The sequence below is a fragment of the Chiloscyllium punctatum genome, chromosome 10, assembly GCF_047496795.1.
Source record: "Chiloscyllium punctatum isolate Juve2018m chromosome 10, sChiPun1.3, whole genome shotgun sequence".
NCBI classification, from domain to species: Eukaryota; Metazoa; Chordata; class Chondrichthyes; order Orectolobiformes; family Hemiscylliidae; genus Chiloscyllium; species Chiloscyllium punctatum.
Window position 1 is genome coordinate 38,683,708 of NC_092748.1, and position 17,171 is coordinate 38,700,878.

Below are 17,171 nucleotides of genomic sequence, written 5' to 3' on the forward strand. Positions count from 1 at the left end.
TTGGTGCAACTCGTTCATGCCGACCATATATCTTGAATTGATCTAGTCCAATTTACCAGCTTTTGCCCATATCCCTCTAAACCTTTCCTAATCATCCAAATGCCTTTTAACTGTTGTAATTGTACCAGCATCCACCACCTCCTTTGGCAGATCATTCAGACCTGCACCACCTTCTATATTAAGAAATTGCCCAGTAGGTCCCTTTTTAAATCTTCCCTCTCTTACCTTAAGCCTATGCCCTCTAGTTTTGGACTCACCTTCCCTGGGGAAAAGATGTTGGCTACTCAACCTATTGATGCTCCTCGTGACTTTATAAACCTCTATAAGTTCACCCCTTAGCCTCTGACGTCCCAAAGAAAATAGCCCCAGCCTATTCAGTTTCTCCCTCAGCTTAAATTCTCCAACCTTGGCCACATCCTTGGAAGTCTTTTCTGAACCCTTTCAAGTGTAACTACAGCTTTCCTATAACAGACAGAGCAGAATTGAACATAGTATTCCAAAAGTGGCCTAACCAATGTCCTGGACAACTGCAACATGACCTCCAAATGCCTATACTCAATGCACTGACCAATAAAGACAAGAATGCCAACCCTCTTTTTCACTATCCTGTCTACCTGTGACTCCACTTTCAAGGAACTATTAATCTGCTCCCCAAGGTCTCTCTGTTTGACAACACTCCCCAGGACCTTACCATTAAGTGTAAAGTCTTGCCCAAATTAAACTCTATCTGTCACTCCTTGGCCCATCTGATCAAAGTCCCATAGTACTGTGAGTTAACCTTTATTGCTGTCCAGTACACCAACTTTTCTGGTGTCATCTGTAAACTTACGAATCGTATCTCCTATGTTCACATCCAGATCATTTATGTAATTGACAAAAAACAGTGGATCCAGCACCAATCCTTGCAGCACACTGCAGTCCAATTTCTCTCTTGTTTCAAGCTATAAATGGTGTCAGATCTGTTGAGTAATTTATCAGGAGCCTGGTTAAGTTGTTGCAGCACATCTTTTAGATGGTGGACACTGTTACGATGTTATGGGGATAATGGAGATGTGGCTTCAAGTGGACAGGGCCTGGGAAATGAATAGTCAAGACTATACATGCTATCGTAAGGACAGACTGACGGGCAGAGGGGGTGGGTGGCCCTGTTGGTAAGGAATGATATTCAGTCCCTTGTGCGGGAGGACCTAGAATCAGGGGATGTAGTGTCAGTATAGATAGATCTAAGAAATTCTAAGGGTAGAAAGACCCTCATGGGAGTTATCTACAGGCCCCTAAACAGTAGTCTGGATGTATGGTGTAAGTTGAATAAGGAGCTGAAATTGGCCTTTCGCAAAGATATTACTACGGTTGTTATGGGGGATTCCAGCATGCAGATAGACTGGGAGAATGAGGATGGTACTGGACCCCAAGAAAGGGAGTTTGTGGAGTGCCTCCGAGATGTATTCTAAGAACAGCTGGTGCTGGAGCCTACCAGGGAGAAGGCAATTCTGGATCTGGTGTTGTGCAATGAACCGGATTTGATCACGGACCTCGAAGTGAAGGAGCCATTAGGAGGTAGTGACCATAATACAATAAGCTTTAATCTGCAATTTGAAAGGGAGAGGGTACAATCGGAAATGACAATATTTCAGTTGAATAAAGGGAACTATGGAGCTATGAGGGAGGAGCTGGCCAAAGTTCAATGGTGCAATACCCTAGCAGGGATGGCAGTGGAGCAACAATGGCAGGTATTTCTGGGTATATTGCAGAAGATGCAGGATCAGTTCATTCCAAACAGGAAGAAAAATCCTAAGAGGAGGCAGAGGTGGCCGTGGCTGATGAGGGAAGTTAAGAAACATATAAAGTCAAAAGAGAAAAAGTATAACATAGCAAAGATGAGTGGGAAAACGGAGGACTGGGAAGCTTTTAAAGAACAACAGAGGATAACTAAGAAGGAAATACACAGAGAAAAAATGAGGTACGAAAGTAAACTGGCCAAAACTATAAAGGAGGACAGCAAAAGCTTTTTTGGGTATGTGAAAGGCAATAAAATGGTTAAGAATAAAATTGGGCCCTTGAAGACAGAAACAGGTGAATATATTAGGGGGAACAAAGAAATAGCAGAAGAGTTGAATTGGTACTTCAGATCTGTGTTCACTGGGGAAGACACAAGCAATCTCCCAGAGGTAATAGTGGCTAAAGGACCTGAACTGATGGGAATTGATGTTTGCCAGGAAATGGTGCTGGAGAGACTGTTAGGTCTGAAGGCTGATAAGTCCCCGGGACCTGATGGTCTACACCCCAGGGTACTGAAGGAGGTGGCTCTAGAAATCGTGGATGCATTGGTGATCATTTACCAATGTTCTATATATTCAGGATCAGTTCCTGCGGATTGGAGGGTGGCTAAGTTTGTCCCACTTTTTAAGAAAGGAGGGAGAGAGAAAACAGGAAATTATAGACCAGTTAGTCTGACCTCAGTGGTGGAAAAGATGCTGGAGTCAATTATAAAGGATGAAATTACGACACATCTGGATAGCAGTAATAGGATGGGTCAGAGTCAGCATGGATTTATGAAGGGGAAATCATGCTTGACTAATCTTCTGGAATTTTTGAGGATGTAACTCTGAAGATGGACAAGGGAGATCCAGTGGATGTAGTGTACCTGGACTTTCAGAAGGCCTTTGATAAAGTCCCACATAGGAGGTTAGTGAGCAAAATTAGGGTGCATGGTATTGGGGGCACTGACTTGGATTGAAAATTGGTTGGCTGACAGGAAACAAAGAGTAGTGATAAACGGCTCCCTTTCGGAATGGCAGGTGGTGACCAGTGGGGTACCGCAGGGATCAGTGCTGGGACCGCACCTTTTTACAATATACATTAATGATATAGATGATGGTATTGAAAGTAATATTAGCAAATTTGCTGATGATACAAAGCTGGGTGGCAGAGTGAAAGGTGAGGAGGATGTTAGGAGATTTCACTGTGATCTGGACAGGCTAGGTAAGTGGACAGATGCATGGCAGATGCAGTTTAATATGGATAAATGTGTGGTTATCCACTTTGGTGGCAAGAACAGGAAGGCAGATTACTACCTAAATGGAGTCAAGTTAGGTAAAGGGGCAGTACAAAGAGATCTGGGTGTTCTTGTACACCAGTCAATGAAGGCAAGCATGCAGGTACAGCATGTAGTGAAGAAAGCTAATAGCATCCTGGCCTTCATAACAAGAGGGATTGAGTATAGAAGCAAAGAGGTTCTTCTGCAGCTGTACAGGGCCCTGGTGAGACCGCACCTGGAATATTGTGTGCAGTTTTGGTCTCCAAATTTGAGGAAAGACATTCTGGCTATTGAGGGAGTGCAGTGTAGGTTCACGAGGTTAATTCCTGGAATGGCGGGACTATCTTATATTGAAAGATTGGAGCGACTGAGCTTGTACACCCTTGAGTTTAGAAGACTGAGAGGGGATCTGATTGAGACGTATAAGATTATTAAAGGATTGGACACTCTGGAGGCAGGAAACATGTTTTCGCTGATGGGTGAGTCGCATACCAGAGGACACTGTTTAAAAATAAGGGGTAGGCCATTTTGAACAGAGTTGAGAAACTTCTTCACCCAGAGAGTGGTGGGTGTGTGGAATGCTCTGCCCCAGAAGGCTGTGGCGGCCAAGTCTCTGGATACTTTGAAGAAAGAGTTGGATAGAGCTCTTACGGCTAGTGGAATCAAGGGTTATGGGGTTAAGGCAGGAACAGGATACTGATTGAGGATGATTAGCCATGATCATAATGAATGGTGGTGCTGGCTCGAAGGGCAGAATGGCCTACTCCTGCAACTATTGTCTATTGTTGCAACATGAATCAATGGTGAAGGGAGTGAGTGTTAATAGTGGTGGATGGGGTTACAATCAAGTAAAAATATTACTTTGTCCTGGATGGTGTTAAGCTTCTTGACTTTTGTTAAAGTTGTCTTCATCCAAGAGCTGGGGTGTATTCAACTACACTCCTGACTTGTGTCTTGTATACTGGGGAGACAGAAGGTGCATTGCTCACTTGAATTCTGAGTTTCTTAACTGTTGTTACAGCAACAGTATTTATATAGTTGGTTCAGTTCAGTTTCTGGATAATAGTAATCTCTTAAGGTGTTGATGTTGGAAGTTACAGAGATTGTAATGCCTTTGAATGTCAAGGGGAGGTGTTTACACTCTCTCTTATTTGTGATGGTCAATGCCAGGCACTTGTGTGGTGGAAGTGTACTTGCCACTTGTTAGCCAAAGACTGAATCATCATCATCATTGAGTCATGAAATCCCTACAATGTGGAAACAGGTCATTTGGCCCAGCAAGTCCACACTGACCCTCTGAAGAATAACTCACTTACACTCATTCCCCTACATTTCCAATGACTAGTGAACCTAACCTACACATCCCTGAACACTATGGACAATTTAGCACTGCTAATTCACCTAACCTTCACATCTTTGGACTTTGTGAGGAAACCTAAGCATCTGGAGGAAACCCACGCAGACACGGGGAGAATATGCAAACTCCACACATACTCCAACTCCACAATGTTGTCTGGATTTTCCTGCATGTGCACACATACTGCTTCAGTATCTGGAACAGTGCTGAACATTATGTAATCATCAAAGAATATCCCACTTTTCACCTTATGATGGTGGAAAGGTCATTGCTGAAGTAGCAAAAGATGGTTAGGCATTGAAGACTACCATGAGGAACATCTTTTGAGGTGTCCTAAATTTGAGATGACTGATCTCCAACAACCATAGCTATCTTCATTTGTGTTAGACATGACCCCATCCAATGGAGAGTTTTCACCCTAATTCCCATTGACTATAGTTTTGTAAGAGCTCCATGATGCCATACATGGCCTCCTCCACTGCCAAATCAAAGCTACTTGCTGACTGTAGGAAGAACACCTCATCTTCCACCTTGGGACTCTATTACCATATGGCATCAACATTGACTTCACTAGTTTCCAAATTTCCCCAACCCCACCTCACCACAGATCTAACACTCCTACTCGGCACCTTCCTCTTGACCTGACTTATCTGCCCATCTTCTTCCCACCTATCCACTTCACCTTCCCCACCGACCTATCACAATCACCGCCTACCTGCATCCACCTATCACCTTCCCATCTACTTTCCCCACCTCAGTCCCATCCTGATGCCCCTTTTCATCCCTCAGCCCTTCCCCCTTCACATTCCTGATGAAGGGCTAATGCCTGAAATGTCGGATGCTGCCTGACCTGCTGTGCTTTTTCCAACACCACACTTTTTGACTCTGACTCTCTAGCATCTGCAGTCTTCATTTTTCCATACTAACTTGATCTCACATTCAGCTCACTCTGGTGTTTAGCTTCTTTGACTAAGTTTTGGTCAAGGCTGTAATGAGGTCAAGAGCTGAGTGGTCCTGGCAGAAACTGAACACTGATCTCAGTCATTCTATCAATTTGCTGATGATTGACCATAACCATCACAGCTGACTCACCCAGCAACTCATCCACCTACCCTTACCCCCCACCCCCAATGCATTTGCCCACCTCATGCAGTTTGTCCATCTATTCACTCTATCCACTAACCCATCTGGGCCATTTACCCTGCTATCCACCCTACCGACTTATCCACCTACTAACTCATTCATCTATTCAACTCACTCACATATGCACTCTCTTAATCATTCATTCATTCACTAATGTTCATCTATTCATCCACTCACTAAAATTCGAAGACTGAACCTTTAAGTTTCCCATACTGTAATTCACACAGTAAAAAAGAGATATGTCCTGTCCTCCCCAACTATTCTGCTGTGATGGAGTTCCCTGACATACCCTGCACTGAGCATTTCTCTGAAAGTTAGGTTAGAGGAACATGTAACTGTATTGAATAAGGGCAGTTTTTGATGACAAAATGTAGGAGCAAATTACTGCAGATGTTGGCATCTGTACTGAAAACAACAAATGCTGGAAATCATGGTGGGTCAGACAGAGCAAGCTCACATTTCAAGTCGAGAAGACTCTTCATCAAAGGGATTGCTATACACATATTATGGTCACTGATCAGAAGCTTCATGGCAATATACTCTGCCTGACTGTGCTTGGTTTAGTGCATAGCTTGTGTTCTTTATGAAGTGATTTTGCGTGAATTCTTCTGTTCACTATTGCTTTTATTCTTCATAGGGAATTTTTCTGTTTTCCCTAATCTGGTCAGTTGGTGCTACCTCCAGAGAGGATGATCGACTGAAGTTTGACAAACTTGTGAGAGAAATAATCAATGGACCTCTTACTGAGGAGACAAGAACACTCTTCAATTTATTTCTTCAAGTTGATCCTCCAGCAAAACTCCCTACTGTTCCGATTCCTGAGGAGGGCCTTATCTATGATTATGTGTTCATTAAAGATGTATGTATTAAAATACGTTGATTCCTTTGACTCTTGTTGTATGAGGAAAATTTCAAGCATTTATCTGTTACATTAAGATTAAGAGTTCAGGTGTGTGAAAGATCAAATCTAAATTCATCATTCTGCAGCTTTACATTGCTGAGCCAGTACATTGTACTCCCCATATGTAAAAACAGAGATTAAAGTTCTATTTTATTAATTCAGGTTGACTATTTATAAATTTAGGTGGGATAGATATTAAAAATACAGACATTTGAGAAATTAGTTTATTTCAAGATCTTGAACATTATATTTAATATAAAAAATTATGTTATATTTAGAAGTCCTCTTGGTATCCTCAGTTAGGTAGAAGGTTAGAGCTCTCCAAAATATAATTAGTGTTGATGTTCGAGTAGAAGATGAATTAGCTGAAATATTAAAATTGTTTTCTATATTTCAATAGAAATGATATGACTAACTTGATATTCAATTTTTAGAATATGCATAATTCAAGGTAATTTTGCAATTAGATATGCAGAGAGTGGAGGAGGAACATGACATAGGTTAGCAATTTCTTTGTTGGATTTTGCTGCTTGCAATTTAGTGGTTCTATAAGGGGACAAGAGAGAACTTTTGGCATGAACTGACTTTAATAATTGAAGATTTAGTAAGCGATCTCAAGGTTCTACAAAACTGACCTAAAATAAAACTTAAAATGGTTGAGAGAACTGATATAGTGAGCTACTAACTGTTACTGATAAATTTAAAAATTGGGTATGATTTCAAATTTAGAGTAAATGTAATTTGAAAGAAATTTAAATTTGAAATTGGGAAGAATTAGATGCTTGAGAAAAAATTGCCAAGCACTGTAGTGAAAGCAAAAAGAAATGTTAGTAACATTCAAATTGCAACTGGGTATTGACAAGGGAAAGTTCTGAAGAAGAGTCATGCCTTCATCAATTGGCTTTTTAAAAATTAATTCAGAGGATGTGGGTGTCGCTGGCTAGGGCCACCAGCCTTAATTACCCATTGAGAATCAAATACATTGCTGTGAGTCTGGAGTCATGTCTCAGCCAGATCAGGCGAGGATAAAAGATTTCCTTCTCTGAAGGACATTAGTATACCAGATGGGTTTTTATGACAATCAACAATGGTTTCATGGCAATCAGTAGATTATTAATTCCACATATCTTTTATTGAATTCAAATTCCACCATCTGCTGTTCAAACCTGAGTTGCCAGAATGTTAGCTGACTTTCTGGATTAATAGTCTAGTGATATTACCACTGGGCAATTGCCTCTCCTAAAACTATTGTCCAAACAATCTGTTTAGAGATGGAACAGTTGAGACGTGAACCTGGGTCTCCTGTTTTAGAGGTAAAGTATATGCCACAGTTCCCCTATTTCACCACTACCTCGCAAGAATCTGACCATGCCATTTATGAAAAGCTGAAAGCCTGGAGCAAGATGTTCACGACATTGAGATGGGTCTCTGCACTTGATGTCTGATTCTGCCACACACCTCTGACCCCTAAAAAATTCCACCTTTGGTTTATATGGTGGAAGTTCTGTATTGTGAACCTTCTGGAGTTTTTTGGGGATATTAGTGATGAAGTGGATAATGGCACTTCATATGAGTTTATTTGGACTTTCAACTAGAATTTGATGAAAATTTAAACAATAACATATTAATTTAACTAAAAGACCCAGGGATCTAGTGAAGAAAATTAGTGAAAACTGGCCAAAATAGGAACCTTAAAGAAAATACTGTTACATCAAGAACTGGGGTTGTATTGAGTTGTGTCTCAGATTTGGGGAATAGGTTTGTATTGTTATTAGTGTACAAAAATTACCTGGTTACGAGAAATCACTGAAAAGTTGTTCAGACAAACTCCTCTGTGACTAGGAATCAGCAGACTGGTCCATTTTCAAAATCTTAGAGGGCAAGCTAAAGGACTATTATAAGTGTGTAGAGGACTTTGTGCCAAAGAAATTAATCTGAGTGTTCCCCAACTGGAAACCATGGGTGAACCAGACTCCCTACTGAAGTCCAGATCTGAGGTGTTCAAGTTGGGTGACTCTCACCTATGCAGAAAAGCTAGATATGATCTTCGCAAAGCCATCAGGGATGCTAAGAAACAATACCAGACTAAACTAAAGTCCCAGACTAACAAAATGAACACACATTGACTATGGCAAAGCTTACATAATACCATGGGCTACAAAGCGAAGTCGAGCGGTATTGCTGACAACAAAGTATCCCTCCCCGATGAATTCAATGCATTTTATGTTCGTTTTGAACAGAAAGTGAGTGAAATAATGTCACCTGTCCCAACAGCCTTGGATGCCCTTGTATCCACAGTCACCACTGCAGATGTCAGATTTCCTTTCTTGAGGGTGAACCCACGAAAGCGACAGGCCTGGATGGAGTCCCCAGCCATGGACTCAGATTCTGCATGAACCAGCTGGAGAGAGTATTTGCAGAGAACTTTAATCCCTCCTTACTATCGTATGAGGCTCCTACCTAACAAATCGGTGAAAATTCAGACAATGTTCCTTAATGACTACTGCTCGGTAAACCGCACACATCAACTTCTGCCTCCCAGATTACCTTGATCCACTACAATTCACCGAATGTCACAATAGATCCATGGCAGATGCTATCTTCCTGGCGCTATCTCATCCCAGAAACATCTGGATTCGAGAACACCTTTGTCAGACTCCTCTTTATTGACTTCAGCTCCAGCTTCAACATCATAATTCCAATCAAGCTCTGAGTCCTCAGACTCTGCTCCTCAGTCTGCAACTGGATCCTCAACTTCCTGATCCGCAGACTACAATCAGTAAGGATAGGCAACAACACCGTCTCCACAATAATCCTCAACACTGCTGCCCTGCAAGGTTGCAAGGTCAGCCCCTTATTATGCGAAGATCATATCTAACTTTTCTGCATTATACATTTATCAATGTGTGGCCAAATCCATTCACAAATTTTCTGATGACACCACCGTGGTGGGCCAGATCACAAGCAATGACAAGATAGAGTACAGGAAAGAGATTATAGAGACAACAATCTTTCCCTCAGTGTCAGCAAAATGAAGGAGTTGCTCATTGAACTCACCTGGAGGCCATGCCGCTGTCTGTATCAATGATGCTAAGATGGAGATGGTCAAGAGCTTCAACATTCTAGGATTAAATATGATCAACAATCTATCCTGGCCCATCCACATCAATGCTACAGTCAGGAGAACACACTAATGCCTCTACTTCCTCAGAAGGCTAAGAAAATTCGGCAGGTCCACAATGACTCTTACCAATTTTTAGAGATGCACCTTAGAAAGCATCCTATCCGGATGCATATCAGTTTGGCACAGCAACTGCTCTGCCAAAGACCACAAGAAATTACAGAGAGTTGTGAATGCAGCCCAGTCTGCCATGAAAACCAGCCTTCCCTCATTTGACTTTGTCTACAAACATCCCACTTCCTCTGGAAAGCAGCAGCATAATCAAAGCCCCTGGTTATACCCTCTTCTACCCTCTTCCATTGGCCAGAATATATGAGGGTTTGAAAACATGTACCAACAGATTTAAGAAGAGCTTCTTCCCTGCAATCATCATTATGAATGGACCTCTCATACGTTAGAGTTGATCTATCTCTGCACCTTCTCTGTAGCTGCAACATTATATTCTATATTCTGTTCTATTACTTTGTCATACTTATGTAAAGTATTATTTGTATAATTAGCACATAAGCAATACTGTTCACTGTATCTTGGTACATGCGAACATAATAAATCAAACCAGATATGCCACGACACTAAAATACAGGTTACTGCAGAGGCATAGACAGCTAAGGATTAATGGTTCTATCATGTACATATAACTGCCAAATGAAATCCAACACAGATAATTACAAATCATTAAAAATGCAACAGAAAAATATACAAAGAAATAATTTAAATTTCATGAGTTTTATGTTCTTCACCCTTCGGAAGTGGGCATTAGGATAATAAGAGTGTGCAGTCTATAATTTTCCATCAATATTTTTTAACATACTTTGAACAATGCATCCACAATTAACCAATATGTATTGTTGAACAGTGCAAATTGAAATTTATGTTGGAGATTCACAAAAAGACTACTGGAAACAGAAGACATGCCACTTTTAGTGCATAAACAATATGCTGGGAGCTTCAAATCAAATGTTGAAAAAGGGTGGGCTTTTCCACGCAGCACCAGAGAGAACTTGAGTACAACAGTGTACGAGCAATCGTGGCCAAATTGTGCGTTTACTTTATTAGCAAGCAATGAATGAAACTGATGATTGAAGTAGAGTTTTTTTTTATATTAGATAGGTATGTGGTTAGAAGAAAGGGAACTGGGAACAGTTGTGCTTATGGAATTAGGACCTGTGCTCCTGTAGAGTTTAACGACCACCATGAACTGTTTGGACTAAATGGCCTGTTTTCATGTTGTGAGTTCTGTGTTGAACTCAAATGCAATTTATTTGCGAAACTGAAAGCTATTTGTTGTAAAGAAAGTTAAGGCCTAAGGGTTTTAAGAAGGTTCTATTTATTAAAATACCAATTATATATTAAATAAATGTGACCTTTTGAACACATCCTTAACACAAGAAAAAGATCAAACTTTAAAAATGTTGCTTATTTCTTTTTGTAAGAATCACTAACGGGCTATTTCTTTTTAAAAATTCTTTTTGCATTTTGTTTTCTGATTTTTTAAAAAACAATTCCTTTAAGTAACTAAAACACAATGGGCAGAAATTTCCCCTCCCTAATTTGGCTTAAGTGGAAAAATACAGCATGAATGAAAAGATCTAATTTTTGTTATTGAGAACTCTTTTCTGATTTTACCCTCAAGCTTGAAATGGTCTCTTTAGAATCTTGCTACTGAAGGACAAATAGCATAATTTCCATGTATTTGCATCTCTTAAAGTCCCAACTTGCCTTTTTTATGAGCCATTTCTAATTCTCCTCTCCTTCACCAAGAAAATAAATGGTGCAATCCTGAGCTTCTAAGTCAGAGCTCCTACCTGTCAACTGTAGCTTGCTGAATGCTTGTCCTGGCTATCATGCAACTGCTTCACAACATCCTGCATATTCCATGACCACTATGTGTCTTGAGCCTTCATCCATGGAATTCAACATTGGCAAACCATGAGCCTCACCATATCATCATGCTTGCTCTCTTAGTAATTCAGAGATCTTCAATGCTTCACACTGGAGCTCAGAGATGATTATGACTTGCATGCTTCTATCAGGTTGCTTTGCTTATGGGAGCATACTTCTTATGCATTTGCACAGAGTGCATCTTCACTTACTTTCTTAGCACTCACACTCTGACTTCAGCAGTGCCTTGCATTGTTGTCTTAGCACACAGGGTCTGTCGTGCTCAGTTACAGCTGCAAGCCTCTGTGTTTGCATTTTTTTTAGTGTAGAGGGAGAGGCAGCAGATTGCAATAGTGGGGAGTGTTGAACAGTTAATCTGTCATTCAGATAGTGGGTGTATATGTTACTGTGTGGCACTATGCTACATCAGCATCAGACCTGCAGCATGTGCCAGCAGTTTATGTAGCAAACATACTGCATGTGTTTCCAGCAAATGGGCATGTGTGAAAGTCAAAGGTGAGCAGCCTTTGGGAGTGTTGCTGAACAAAGAGACTTTGGAGTACAGGTTTGTAGCTCCTTGAAAGTGGAGTCGCAGGTAGATAGGATAGTGAAGAAGGCGTTTGGTATGCTTTCCTTTATTGGTCAGAGTATTGAGTACATGTTGTGGCTGTACAGGACATTGGTTAGGCCACTGTTGGAATATTGCGTGCAATTCTGGTCTCCTTCCTATCAGAAAGATGTTGTGAAACTTGAAAGGGTTCAGAAAAGATTTACAAGGATATTGCCAGGGTTAGAGGATCTGAGCTACAAGGAGAGGCTGAACAGGCTGGGGCTGTTTTCCCTGGAGCGTCAGAGGCTGAGGGGTGACCTTATAGAGGTTTACAAAATTATATGGGGCATGGATAGGGTAAATAGGCAAAGTCTTTTCCCTGGGGTCAGGGAGTCCAGAACTAGAGGGCATAAGTTTAGGGTGAGAGGGGAAAGATGTAAAAGAGACCTAAGGGACGTTTTCACGCAGAGGGTGGTATATGTAAAGAATGAGCCGCCAGAGGATGTGGTGGAGGCTGGTACAATTGCAACATTGAAGAGCCATTTGGATGGGTATATGAATAGGAAGGGTTTGAAGGGATATGGGCCGGGTGCTGACAGGTGGGACTAGATTGGGTTGGGATATCTGGTCGGCATGGACAGGTTGGACCTAAGGGTCTGTTTCCATGCTGTACATCTCTATGACTCTAGTGGGATAAAGGGAGACCCCAATCAGTCAGGAGAAACCATTACAGTTACATGAGGATCTCATTTGTTTACAATACATTGTGTTGGCCTGTTAGGCTCTAGATCCTGGCTGAGTCGGGGGATCAGGCTTCAGGGTCTCCAAGGTAACTTCAAGCAGTCTGAAGATTACAGATAGATCAGTTGGGTGCTGTTCAGACAGTCTGGGGGTGAGCTTCATTTTCCTGCAATGAAGCAAAAGAAGGGATTGAATAAGTTGGAACTGATTGGAAGATTGTTTAGTGGTGATGTATGTACAGGAGAGGCAGTGAGGTGTCAACAGGAGTGAGCAGGAAGTGCAGAGGGCAAGAAACCTTAGTACCTTGATGAGTGTAACGTATGAGAGCCATTGATTAGACGTGATGCATACTGAGAGTTATAGTCCATGAATCTGAAGAGGTAGACACATGTGCAGTAACAGAGTTAATGAGTGGTGGCCCTATGAGTTTGAGGTAGCAGAGAGAATATGGCGGCACTTATACTGAGAAGAAGGTCATTTACTTTCTTTACTCACTGCTGGGCATTCCTTTTCACCTAGGATGTAGCACTGACCCTGGTTGCACCTATGTCCTGGCTGACTGTGTCTGGTGGCTCTGCCTCTTGTAATAGCTGCAGAAAAAGAACTGCCCTCCTTTCTACCACCATATCTATCAACAACTCCACGTCCCTTTCTGCAAAGCAAGGATTGAGTCTTCCTTTCTCTGAGCTATGTGTTCAATAATAATAGTTGAACAGTGTCAGGTTCTGTTTGTGGCTTGCACTGTCTGAAGCAGTGGGCAAATGGGCTTTAAGTATGGCTTCAAAGGTGTGAAAGCCAGAAGGTGACAAGTGATTCTGGCTCTCCTGCTGGATGATTCCCAAAGAACAAAATGCGTGGTTGCAGAATTAATAAAACTAGGAGTGAAAGACTGTGGGAGAAAATTTGCTTCAGTCATGGCAGACCAGGTGCCATGAATCTCGCTTAACAAAACATTCTAACTGCAAGTGAGAAAATTCTACCCAATAATCACGTTGTGAATTGGAGAATGTACCTTTTATCATTTCCTAAGTTATTTGTAATAAATATCTTAACTACTTATGGAAAATTTTCAAAGATCACTATGAGGTAATGCTTCTTTTTTACTATGTGAGGCTTCTTCCAGCTTTGGTACTGTGCAGCTGATTACAATAAAATATAGTATGTCAGATTTCCATTAGGCTGGTGGTTAAGAAGATTTTATCTTCCTTAGTCTTTCTGATAGCCAGCTTTGATAAATTAAGCAGTTTCAGGCAGTAGACAAATACTTGGGCCTATATACTGTGACTAAAGCACAAGCTTTGACATGTAAAAAGGCCATTTAATTTAATTGCTCAAACAGCATAATTCAGTAATCATCAGCCTTGGATCAGAATGTAATGTAGAGGTTACAATTTTCTTGGTAATGTTAGAATAATGTAAAGTACTTAATGATTCTGCAGAGGCAAAGAAACAGGAGCCTTATTATAAAGTGTCTTACTTTTCTGGCATCATCTTCCACAGGGATACATGAGAAACCAAATTATGTGATGCTGCTTCACTTTTTGTGATCATCTATACAGCATAAGATTAGCATTATGACTAGAATTAATCCGTGGATAATCCAATATCCATTATAACACATTATGCTACGTAAGTAACAGACCCATTGTGTGCATTTTTAAGTGCAACCTTTGCATTTTGATTGGTAAGGCCAAATGAGTATGATTCCCTCAATTAAGTTAGTGACAAATCAATTAAAAATTAGGAATTCAATAATTCCCACAGAAAAACTACTACAAGTTCAATTCTGAAATGAAGTTTTGGAATTCACCGTGATGATAAGGACAGAGAATGAATGCATGCTAGAGACTGGAGAGAGAGCAGTGGACCTCGGTTTTGGGTGCAGCCTATTTATGCCATGGTTTTTTCATTATTTATCTTCTCCCTTAATTTCTGCAGAAACCCATGGTTTCCCCAGGAACTCATCTGTTTAATAGGGGAGGCAATGACCTAGTGATGCTATTGCTGGGCTATTTAACCAGAGAGGTAAAAACAATGACTGCAGATGCTGAAAACCAAATACTGGATTAGTGGTGCTGGAAGAGTACAGCAGTTCAGGCAGCATCCAATGAGCAGCGAAATCGACGTTTCGGGCAAAAGCCCTTCATCAGGAATCCCAAATCATGTACCGGGAACCTGGCTTTGAATCCCAGCATGGCAGATGGTGGAATTTGTATTCAATAAATATCTGGAATGAAGAATCTAATGATGACTGTGAATCCATTGTGATTGTCAGGAAAAATCCATCTTGTTTCCTAATGTCCTTTAGGGAAGGAAACTGCCACTTTTATCTGGTCTGGCCTACATGTAACTTCAGACTTCACAGCAATGTGGTTGACTCTTAACTGCCCTTTGGGCAATTAAAGATGGGCAATAAATGCTGCCTGGCCAGCGATGCCCTCGTCGTATGAATGAATAAAAAAACAAAAATCCCACGATTGACATAGAAGATAGGTTGCCACATGATGAGCAGTAAGAATCCATTAATACCTGAAGATCAGAGTAGATGAATTAACTTGAAAATAACAACTTTCTTAGGACCATTTTTATAAAGTAAAAGATCTTCCTTATCTGCCCTTTATGGACCTCAGTTCCATGCTTAGAATAGTAAGTTTCAATTTTGTTGGCTGCTATTTGACTAGTTCCTCTGCTGCTTGGATAGATGATGAGCTTTGAGATAATGCCTGTCTCCACAACTTTGTATCCAGAGGCAGATAGCCATATTATCATTAGCAAAGCAGGACTCCTGGAATTTGGCCCCATTTTTAATAACCATAACACTTAATTACCGAGAAGTCTGAAAGAAACTTTTGATTCATATTTGCCTCTATATTGCTGCCATTTTATAGACTGATACAAGTTTGCTTTGCCTAATTTATCTTTAAATCTTTTTCATTCTTAGGGATCAGGAAGATGGGAATTATGGACTGAAAGATTGAACTCGGTTCCCCCCATTCCAAAAGATGCAGAGTTCAATGAAATTATTGTACCAACTAAAGATACCATTCGTTATATGGAACTTATGAAACTTATGACAACAAATCAAAAACCTTCTATGTTTGTGGGTCCAACTGGAACAGGGAAAAGTGTCTACATTATTGTAAGCGTTCTCTTGGTATTTAAACAAATGGCTTAATAAAAAAAAGTTAATCAATTACATCATTTGATACAATACCTGTAACAGTAATATCATGTGTTTTTATTTTAATTATTAGTTATTATGACTAGATTACAGTAATGTTAGATTATTTTTGAAACACATGAAATTTCTATCAAAGGTGAATTGGTTGTGGCAGCAGTGTTGGTGGTTATATCATTACTGGAAAAATCAAATAGGATATGTTAGTCAAGAAACAGGCCTAAAAGTGTTTCATAGATTGGTGGTACATAATATGTAATATGACTGTGAATAAATGCTTGTAAGGGTATAAGTACTAGTGTCTGCCTATCTGAATTCTGGTGTAGAAATCTACGTTACTATTTTCGTTGGAGAATATCTAGGTTGGAATTGTAGTTACTGATTATAGTTTTAAATTGAAATACAAGATAGTCCAAAGGGCATATAGAAATTCTGCTGTTCACCATTGGGGTAGGCAATGGTCAGCACCTATGTGAAAAGCTGGTTAGGATTAAATAGGTGTAGTGTAAAAAAACAGCTGTGCAGGCATATTTTGCATGGTATAGTTTTGAACTTTTAATCCCTATATTTGAACAGTAAGCCTGCAAAATATATTCTCCATGCAGTTTTGTGGATGGCTTCAAAATGTAGCATTATAAACTGATCCATAGTGTTCAGATTCCACTTAGCTGGATTCTTCTTTTGCAGTAAAAACTTCTGTGTTCATAGAATAATGTAATTTTATTGCATAGAGAGTGGCCATCAGTCCATTGTACACATGGTGGCTCTTCAAAAGAACTATCCAAACCATTTCCTAGTCTTGTTTTACCAAAGCTCTGCTAACTTCTTTTTCCACTATTAAGCCAAACCCTTTGAAAGATACTATTTAGTTTGCTCCCACCAATCTTTCATGCAATATGTTTCAGATTATAATAGCTTGCTGAATATTTTATTTCCCCTTTGTCACTTTTAGTTTCATTGTCAAATAACTTCAAACAAATCTGTGCCTTCTATTACCAATCCTGTCTTAGGAAAATTTCTTCTTGGATATTCTATTAAAAAGCTAAATGATTTTTAATAGCTGCATCAAGTCTCCAATTAACCTTCTCTGCTGTAAGTCACATCTCAATTTTTTTCCTTGTCCATCTATCTTACTGAGGTTTCTCATTCTTGCAGGCAACCATCCGAGTAAATCTCTTCTTCACCCTAGTGATGTCTTTGGT

The 17,171-nt window shown here is 40.3% G+C and overlaps 1 protein-coding gene and 1 long non-coding RNA gene across 2 annotated transcripts in view; one reads left to right on the forward strand and one right to left on the reverse strand.

Annotated features, from left to right (window-relative positions):
• The window catches only part of dnah7 (dynein, axonemal, heavy chain 7), a 398,230-nt gene that overhangs the window by 166,958 nt on the left and 214,101 nt on the right, over positions 1–17,171 (forward strand). Inside the window, exons 34-35 of the mRNA XM_072578963.1 lie at positions 6,175–6,396; positions 15,733–15,930. Coding sequence (XP_072435064.1) covers positions 6,175–6,396; positions 15,733–15,930 — 420 coding nt within the window. The remainder of the gene's footprint in view (positions 1–6,174; positions 6,397–15,732; positions 15,931–17,171) is intronic.
• Positions 1–17,171, reverse strand: part of LOC140482059 (uncharacterized) — a 126,357-nt gene that overhangs the window by 6,503 nt on the left and 102,683 nt on the right. The window lies entirely within an intron of this gene.